Below are 9,101 nucleotides of genomic sequence, written 5' to 3'. Positions count from 1 at the left end.
TGAATCAGCCATGCATAAATGACCAGCGGCCTCCTGCTCTTCACAACTCATCCTTAGGTCAGGCACATTTTCGGTAGTTCCTCCAAGAAATGTGACCTGCAGTTTGGCATACAAAGAATACAGTCATTGTGATGACAGGGAGAGAAATGTGTCTTTTTTCTACTCAGCAGGAGATTTTCCTGTAAAATGGCATTGATCACAGACTCTTTACAAATGTCTCAAGCCAACCACTGGGCATATTCAAGTCATACTCATTCACAAGCAACCCTATCTAGGGAATTTATAATGAAGCATAATTTTAAATGGGTTTGTTATTGGGAATGAAAGCTTTTTTTTTTTTTTTGGCACTTCAGCTCAGACAGACACAATTAGTTCAGCCTTTGATTATGCATGCTTGCATCACTGACTGGTGATCATTAAAGTCGGGCCGAGCCTCCAGTGGCTTAGATACCTCCGTCCTCACTGAGACACAAGACCAAGCGCTTGCACTGAGACCATGGAAGATTTCAGGATTCAGAGTGTGCTGTTGACTGGAAGCGACCGAGGGATTGGCCTGGGTTTGGTGCAGGAGTTTGTGAAGCTGCCGCATCCTCCTCAGCTCCTCTTTGCAACCTGCAGGCATCCTGAGAGCCTTGAAGGACAGGTGAGGAGGATAAAGGCTGAAACAGGTGAAGGTTCTCCTAGGAGTGTGGTGGTCTGCTCTTTATGGAATCACCTCTGAGCAGGTGCAGAAGACTACATCTATCCCAGGGGCGGCCTGGGAAGTTGAAACCACCCAGAAGCAGGCTGAAGTGACTGGACCCCACTGTGCTGGTGACCGTGGTTCATCTGGAGACCGTTGTTGTGGTATGGCTTGCTTCTGGCCCTTAGAGGCTACCCTCCAGGGCAGTGGTTCACCAGGAATAAACCTAGTTTTTTACAAGAGACAGTCTACCCTAGATCCCTCCTGAAACTTGGTAAATTTATTTTATGTTATTCATTTAAACCCCAATGGGGACCCAAAGTGGCTTATAGAATTCTCCTCTCCTTGAAAATGTATTACGTTTATATTTTAGAGCACGCTTGTCCAAATTGCGGCCCCCGGGCCGCATGCGGCCCAGGACGGCTATGAATGTGGCCCAACACAAAATCGTAAACTTACTTAAAACATTATGAATCAGCTATCGTTAGTGTTAATGTATTTTATGTGTGCCCTAAGACAATTCTTCTTCTTCCAATGTGGCCCAGGGAAGCCAAAAGATTGGACACCCCTGTTTTAGAGTAATACAAGAGGTAAACAATAAGATGAAATACCACAGTAGTTACGGTTATAGAATGGTAGTTCAATAACAAATGTTCAGTATTATATTATAAAGGAATTTTAAGGTATTCTACTACAACTGCAATATCTGAATAGATTTAGTACAATATGAAACTTATAAAACATATAGTATAGGTTTGTTTTGCAAAGTATTTTAGTATAAGGCTTATCACATTTATGTGGAATTATATTATAATAAGAATTGCAATTTATGTATTGTGCAAGAAGGTTTTGGTATATATTTAGATTTTCCCCTCCTTCCCTTGTAAAGTCTGCTTATTTTTTACTTTCTATATGTAGAAATAATTTTTTAGAATAACAGAAGGTTATAGTTATAGACTATAGTTATAGATCCACTCTGAATAATGGCAGATATGTCTTGTCATAGCTATATATTAAGTATGCGTGTTGTGTGTCTTATTATATGTTGTGCTGAAAATAAAAATAAAACTTATTTTTAAAAAAAAAAGAATTCTCCTCTCCTCCAGTTTATCTTCACAATAGCCTTGTGACACAGACAGTGTTATGCTGGTTCCTGGAGTCCAGCTCGTAGGTCACCTGCAAACGGACTGACAGAGAAGAGCAATGCTTTCCGGTTCACTGGCAAGCCCAGAATCATGGTGTTTCCAGTTTCTTGTTTTTGTTGTAAAACAGCCATTTTATTGGGGACCAAGATACTACCTATACCCTTTCAAACTGAGTATTTATTTCTTTAGGTGTTAAAGGAAATGGCTGCCAGATGTTCAAATGGTTCACGCCTGGTTGTACTGCAACTGGGTAAGTATTTGCTATGAGCAATTCTGCTCCCCCCACCAACTCTTGACTGGGATTGCCAAACACAAGAATTAAAACTGATCTCCAGACTACCCTGGAGAAAATGGTTACTTTGGAGGTGGACTCTATGACATTATGCCCTGCTGAGGTCCCAAATCCCACCCTCCCAGGCTCAACCTCCAAATCTCCAAGCATTTCCTGACCCACAGTTGGCAACTCTACCCTTGCTCTGCTATTCACAATAGCAAACCACCTATTATATTTTTATAACCCCCTTCCTTCAAGAAAAGCTTAGGTTGCATGCATCTCACCCGCCATTTTTTATCTTCACAATGTCCCTGAGAGGTAGATTAGGCTAAGACACAGTGTGGACTTGAACCCAGCTGTCTTCAGCCTAAGTCCAACACTCTGTCCTATACCAATGACTCTCCACTTCTGCAGAATTACGACTTTGACACACTATTACGTGCGCCCCACTTCCCTAAGTGGTGAGAAGTTCCAGGGATAGACTGCACCTGGGTTGTTTCCCTTTTGGGGGGCCAACCACTGGAGACTAGTGACATTTTGTAGCAGTTGCTTTACAGCTATACAGGGAGATTGTAAGCGCAGACACAAAGACACTCCTGCAAGGCAACAGATCCGCTTCCCCACACGAGATACTGAGAGAGGTCCTGCACTCCCAAAGTGCTTTAGGCAACTCAGCTGCTAAGCGCTTCTGTTTCTGCTATAATCTCAAGCTGCATTTTCTTTGCTGTCTCACTCCACGCCCACAAACACCTCTGCCCCCTATCTTGAGGAGGGCTAAACCTTTTTCAAGCCCTGTTGGCTACTTGGACAGAGTTATCTGTTGACACTTCAGGCCTGTTTAAGGAGATGGCCAGTGTAGTTAGAAAACATTGGTATTTTGGCATAGACTCTGGCTCCCCCAAGGCACTGCTTTAGGCTAAGTTGACAACTCCACAAAATGTTTATTTTCAGTCCTGACTTGGATAGCCGAGGCTAACGCAATCTCATAAGATCCTGGAAGCGGTTGGCACTGGTCAGTATTTTGATGGGAATCCACCAAATAAGTCCAGGGTTGCTATGCAAAGGCAGGCAATGGTATACCACCACTGTATGTTTCTTGCCTTGAAAATCCTACAAGGTTGCTATAAGTCACATGAACACATGAAGCTGCCTTATACTGAATCAAACCCTTGGTCCATCAAAGTCAGTATTGTCTACTCAGACTGGCAGCAGCTCTCCAGGGTCTCAGGCAGGGGTCTTTCACATCACCTATCTGCCTAGTCCCTTTTAACTAGAGATGCCAGAGCTTGAACTTGGGACCTTCTCCATGCCAAGCAGATGCTCTACCACTGAGCCACAGCCCCTCCTGGCTGCAACTTGAACGCACTTTCCATCAGCATCATTTTTGGTCCTGTCTTGAACAGGCCTCTCTTAAACCCTTCTGTTTCTCTCTGCCTAGATGTCACAGATCCTCACAGTATCGAAGCAGCTGCTGAGGAAGTAGAAAAGTATCTCGCAGGACGTGGACTCAACCTGCTGATAAACAACGCCGGCATTGCTTGTGAAACCACTCTGGCTTCAGAGACGGCTCAGAGCATGGCAGCTGTGTACGCCACCAACACCATAGGGCCCTTGCAAGTGTGCCAGGTATGGGCAAAGCAGGCAGGCAGGCTGACCTTCATGGGAAAAGCTTCATGGGAAAAGCTTCAGCCACCAAAGACCTACTTAAGGGAGGGGAGCTGCAGAAGACCAGGGCCAGTGCTCGCTTGGGAGGGACCAGAACCAATGGGTTGAAATTAAATCAAGAGTTTCCAGCTAAACATTAGGAAGAACTTTCTGACAGTTAGAGGTGGTGACAGTTTCGCGGGAGGTGGTGGGCTCTCCTTCTCTGAAGGTTTTTAAGCAGAGGCTAGGTGGCCATCTGTCGAAGAAGGAGGAGGAGGAGAAGGAGGAGAAGAAGAAGAGTTGGTTTTTATTTGCAGACTTTCTCTACCACTTAAGGCAGAATCAAACCGGCCTATAGCCTTCCCTTCCCCTCGCCACAACAGACACCCTGTGAGGTAGGTGGGGCTGAGAGTGTGACTAGCCCAAGGTCACTCAGCTGGCTTAGTGTGTAGGAGTGGGGAAACAAATCCAGTTCACCAGATTAGCCTCCGCCGCTCATGTGGAGGAGTGGGGAATAAAACCCAGTTCTCCAGATCAGACTCCACCACTCCAAACCACCGCTCTTAACCACTACACCATGCTGGCAATGCTGATTCTATGACCTTAGGCAGATCATGAGAGGGAGACCAGGGAGGTTTGCATCAGTGTTTGGCTCTCATGGCCCTTTCTTGCACGCCCAGGGTAGTGCCGATTGCCACTTTAGGGTCAGGAAGCAATTTTCCTCCAGGCCAGATTAGCCAGGGATCCTGGTGGTTTTTTTGCCATTTTCTGGGCATGGAGCAGGGGTTATTGTGTGTGTGGGGGGGTTGTAGCTGTGAATTTCCTGCATGGTGCAGAGGGTTGGACTAGATGACCCTGGTGGTTCCTTCCAACTCTATGATTCTATGACTCCTGTCTGGAGTGAGACCAAGACAGCAGAGGGATGAGGAAATTGGTGGCTTTGCAGTGGGGCCAAATCAAAACTCAGCTTTCACAGGATGGGTGCTGTTTTGCCTCTCTCTTGCCAGGCATTCCTGCCTTTGCTGAAAAGGGCTGCCCGGAGGAGCAACTGCCTGGGGATGAGCTGCAGTAAGGCAGCTGTCATTAATATGTCCAGCAGCTATGGCTCAATTTCAGCTGTCGACGAGTGGGAATGGCACCAAGACGTTGGCTACCGCTGCAGCAAGGTACAGGGGCTGAGACTGTCTTCTATGGCAAAACCCAGGGCCAATGCAAGAGTGTCACCTGCCCTTTGGCAGGATGAGGGCAAGAAGAGGATGTTTCCAGGCAGAACCCCCTGCAATGGCACAGAAGGTTCTGGGGTCTAGAGTAACCATGTTATTCCTCTGCGGCAAAAATAAAGAGCCTTCTAGCTCTTTTGAGATTAACAAATGTACTAAGAACCTAATTGTTACAGGTCAGCATTAAGAGATTTGCACCATCTGTCCAGAATGGGCACAAGAGGCTGGACTCACCTATTGGTGGGTGCTCCTTGCTGGCTCCTTGCCTACCTGACCCAGCCTACCCTACAGAAACCAGGAAGTGGAGCAGGGTAGGTCACAGTACCAAGACTTGGGAACCCCAATAGGCAATTCCCATTCAGCCATTGAACATACGGCACATTAGCACCTCTCGGTTTCAGTTACCAACTTGCCTTACCTGTAAAATGGGAACCAGAGAAGAGTTGCCTTACGTGTAAAATGGGAAGAAATTCTGCCCTCTCCTTGTCACCTGTTAGATTTATAGGGGATGACAGTTGGTTCCCTTAAGTTGAGTCACATGGAGGGCACCTGCCCACTGTCCATTAGGGAGTTAGATTTATAGGGGATGAAAGTTGGTTCCCTTAAGTTGAATCACATGGAGGGCACCTGCCCACTGTCCATTAGGGAGTTACTGGTAATGGGGTTGTTCACTGCTGAAATGTGTAGGGCTGATGTGCAGGATCATATCTTGGAACAAGGAGTTGGCTTATAGATCATATAATAAGATGGTGACAGGGAGAAGGGAGAAGGCAGAAGCCATGGCCCTGAAAGTGCATATCTGATCTATTTAGCCATTTAAACCAGTAACTATGAATGTAAATCAGTACTAGCTAATCAAGGCTAAGATACCTGCAGATCAAGGTTGGACCCTGACTGTGCCCATTACTACTAAATAAGCCTGCTGTGGTTATAGCTTGTCAAGCTTCTCACCAGATAGCGAGATCTTAATTGTAAGTTGCAGCAACCTTCAGCATTAAATGTTGGATCCTCACACTCTGCTTCCCCTGCAGGCTGCTTTAAACATGCTCACCAGGTGTCAATCCCTGGGATATGGCCCCTGTGGGATCCTGTGTGTTTCACTCCATCCAGGAGGTGTGAAAACCTGTTTGGGAGCAGAGAAGGTAAGAGTATGAAACATTGGGAACCAGGAATTAAGGTGATGGAGTACCATCTTTTATTTTCTATCACACCTCCGCTATGAATCTGTACAACTATGAAAGCTAGAAGCCACAATTTTCAAGTCAGGATTTTACTGAGCACTAGCTGGGGAGAGGTGTGTGTGTGCATGTTTGTAACATCGATTTCAGATTGCCCAGCTCTAAGGAATTGTCTTTGAAGCTTGTATTTGAGTAGTTCACCCTTTGAAGGTAAGGACAATTGAAATACATCATCATAAGTATCAACACGCTTCTACTGGTTTTAGCTACTCTGATGTCACAGAAGGGCAGGGAAGCAACCATGGGCTTCAGGAGTTAATTGTGCTCATTCAAAAATTAATTCTAAGCAACTTTTGGTAACTTAAATCCCTATGTTGTGAATGGCAGGAAGGCACAGGGTTTTCAAAAGACATTTCATTGGTGCATGCAAGTGTTAAGAGAACTGGAGTTTTTCCAGACGTTTGACACAGTCAACACACTGCTTAATTATGAGATACATGCTCCCATATCATCCTTTGAAAGATTAATGTGCCTGCATTGGATGAAAGTTGGCAGGAGATAACCTTTAACGAAGGGGAAATGCAGTCTCTGCCTCATGGCCTGAAAACCCCCAAAGGATATTGTAATCAGGCACTTTTGGAATGGAGATCAGTGCAGAAACAGCCCCGGACAACTCGCTGTGGGTTGCTGACAGCAAACCTCAAGGACGAGTTTTTTTTTTTTTTACCCCCTCTGCCTGTGCAAGCTGCTATACCAAACTCTCTGTTTTGGGTCAGATTCCAAGGAGAAAACAGCAGCATTTTGATAGGACGGGACAGAATGCAATCCGGACACACCGGCTCCAGCTCTTCGCTGTCTAGTGCTTTCACTAGCTATTGATGCATCATTGCAGATTGGCGGTAAAACGCCACCCAACCGGAATGGTAGATGTGTCGTGCCTAAAGGCAGAGGTTCCATTGGCAGTGTTAGGACCAAGCAGGGTAAAGGAAAAGCAACATGCCCTAGAAGCAAGGTGTCAGATTGAACAGAAAGAGAATCCTGAGTTTAAGGAACAAGAAAATGCATGCTTCTAGCCATTGGAGCAGCAGCAGAGACAATCAAACAAAATCTAGAAGCAGCTGGTCACCTAGTCAAGCCCCCTTGAAGCCCAATGAGGTTGCAGTGCATTGTTGAACCCTACTGAAACCAGTAGGGTTTTTTTCCCTGTCCCATAATACTAGAACACGGGGTCATCTGCTAAAGCTGGAGGGTGAGAGATTCAAAACAGATAAAAGGAAGTATTTTTTCACACAACGCATAGTTAAATTGTGGAACTCCTTGCCCCAGGATGTGGTGATGGCTGCCAGCTTGGAGGGCTTTAAGAGGGGAGTGGACATATTCATGGAGGAGAGGGGTATTCATGGCTGTTAGTTAGAATGGATACTAGTCATGCTGCATACCTATTCTCTCTAGTATCAGAGGAGCATGCCTATTATTTTGGGTGCGGTGGAACACAGGCAGGATGGTGCTGCTGCACTCGTCTTGTTTGTGGCTTCCTAGAGGCACCTGGTTGGCCATTGTGTGAACAGACTGCTGGACTTGATGGGCCTTGCTCTGATCCAGCAGGGCCTTTCTTATGTATCCAGCAACAGCTCTCCTGCTGCTGCTCCTGTGGCCTGCTGGTTTCCTTTTCCCACCCTTGCCTGATGCAGCCTAGCCTGACCCTGCCTTCTTCTGTCTCAGCATTCTTTGGGGCTATAGACCACCAGCTGTGATTCTGTTCTTCCAAGTAGTTCTGTAATGGCCAATCAGAATTTAGCTTGTTGCCACCTGATACATACACCGTCACTCTCTTTTTCTCCAGGGGGTATTGACCGTGGACAGCAGCGCAAGAGGAATCCTGGAGGTCCTTTCCAGACTCTCTGCTAAGGACAATGGGACATTTTTAGACTGGAGAGGACAAACAGTTCCATGGTGAGGACAGAAGCCGGAAAAAATCCTCCTCAAACCCTGTCCCCCAATGCATCTTGGAGAATAAGAAGCAGGAAGGTCCAGAGGTTGAGGCCTCCCAGCCTATATTTGAGGAAATTAAAAATTGATTCACATCATGCATAAGACCGGATTTCACCAGTTCTTAATTGTTTGGAACCCTTAGTGACTTTGTTAATAAATTCTTAAGGACTATCACAATCCCACAGTCCAGATCCCAGCCCATTGCTACCTTTTCACATATACAGGTTGAGTATCTCTTATCTGGACATCCAAAATACAGAAAGATCCAAAAAATGGACATTTTGAACCGATGTGCAGGCATTACTCACAGCCCCTCAGCAGCGTGCCAAGCTGATTTCTGATGGTTCAATGTACACAAAATTATTAAAAATATTGTTTAAAATTACAGTCAGGCTATGTGTATAAAGTGTATATAAAACATATAAACATAAATGAGTTTTGTGTTTAGACTTGTGTCTCATCCCCAAGATATCTCATCACATATATGCAAATATTCCAAAATATGGAAAGATCCAAAATACAGAACACTTCTGATCCCAAGCATTCCGGATAAGGGATACTCAACCTGTACTAACGACACTTCGGGGGATTGCAGCTTGCACACTGGTTTTGCCTGGATCTAGACCACAGGGGGCTACATTTTTATCCTACACAATTAACTCTTTTTGTATTTAATCAACACAATAATTCAAGAAGAACCAGTACTATTTGGTAAAGCCAGAAGTACACGTTTGTTAAAAGCCTGTGCCATCAAAACATTTTACCTGCAGTGCCACCCCACCCCATCAAGATCATAGCAACCCAGAATATTTCCACACGACGATTATTCTCCATTGAGCATTTATTGCTGCTGCTGCAAATGACGAGGAATAAACAGCAGCAATGGAGTCGCCACAGAGGACTGCTGCGGTTTCCTTAGTCATCCCCTTGTTGCCACCATCACCCCCCCCAACCCACCACCTGAGG

At 45.5% G+C, this 9,101-nt stretch overlaps 1 protein-coding gene across 1 annotated transcript; it reads left to right on the top strand.

Annotated features, from left to right (window-relative positions):
• Positions 1–456: 456 nt before the first annotated feature.
• LOC130488685 (C-factor-like) lies at positions 457–8,100 on the top strand. Its single transcript, XM_056862323.1, has 6 exons — positions 457–643; positions 2,017–2,077; positions 3,540–3,727; positions 4,753–4,911; positions 5,997–6,107; positions 7,987–8,100. The coding sequence occupies exons 1-6, from the start codon at positions 497–499 to the stop codon at positions 8,098–8,100; spliced, it is 780 nt and encodes a 259-aa protein (XP_056718301.1). The 5' UTR covers positions 457–496.
• Positions 8,101–9,101: the final 1,001 nt, after the last annotated feature.

The sequence above is a fragment of the Euleptes europaea genome, chromosome 17, assembly GCF_029931775.1.
Source record: "Euleptes europaea isolate rEulEur1 chromosome 17, rEulEur1.hap1, whole genome shotgun sequence".
NCBI classification, from domain to species: domain Eukaryota; kingdom Metazoa; phylum Chordata; class Lepidosauria; order Squamata; family Sphaerodactylidae; genus Euleptes; species Euleptes europaea.
The sequence above is the reverse complement of the archived record's forward strand: the minus strand, read 5'-3'. Positions and strand labels throughout refer to the sequence as shown.

Excerpts from the sequence above, each read along its gene's own strand:
- LOC130488685 (XM_056862323.1), top strand. The coding sequence starts at position 497 with ATGGAAGATTTCAGGATTCAGAGTGTGCTGTTGACTGGAAGCGACCGA. Across the intron at positions 3,728-4,752 it reads GGCCCTTGCAAGTGTGCCAG|GCATTCCTGCCTTTGCTGAA; the intron begins GTATGGGCAAAG and ends CTCTCTTGCCAG. Across the intron at positions 4,912-5,996 it reads TTGGCTACCGCTGCAGCAAG|GCTGCTTTAAACATGCTCAC; the intron begins GTACAGGGGCTG and ends CTTCCCCTGCAG.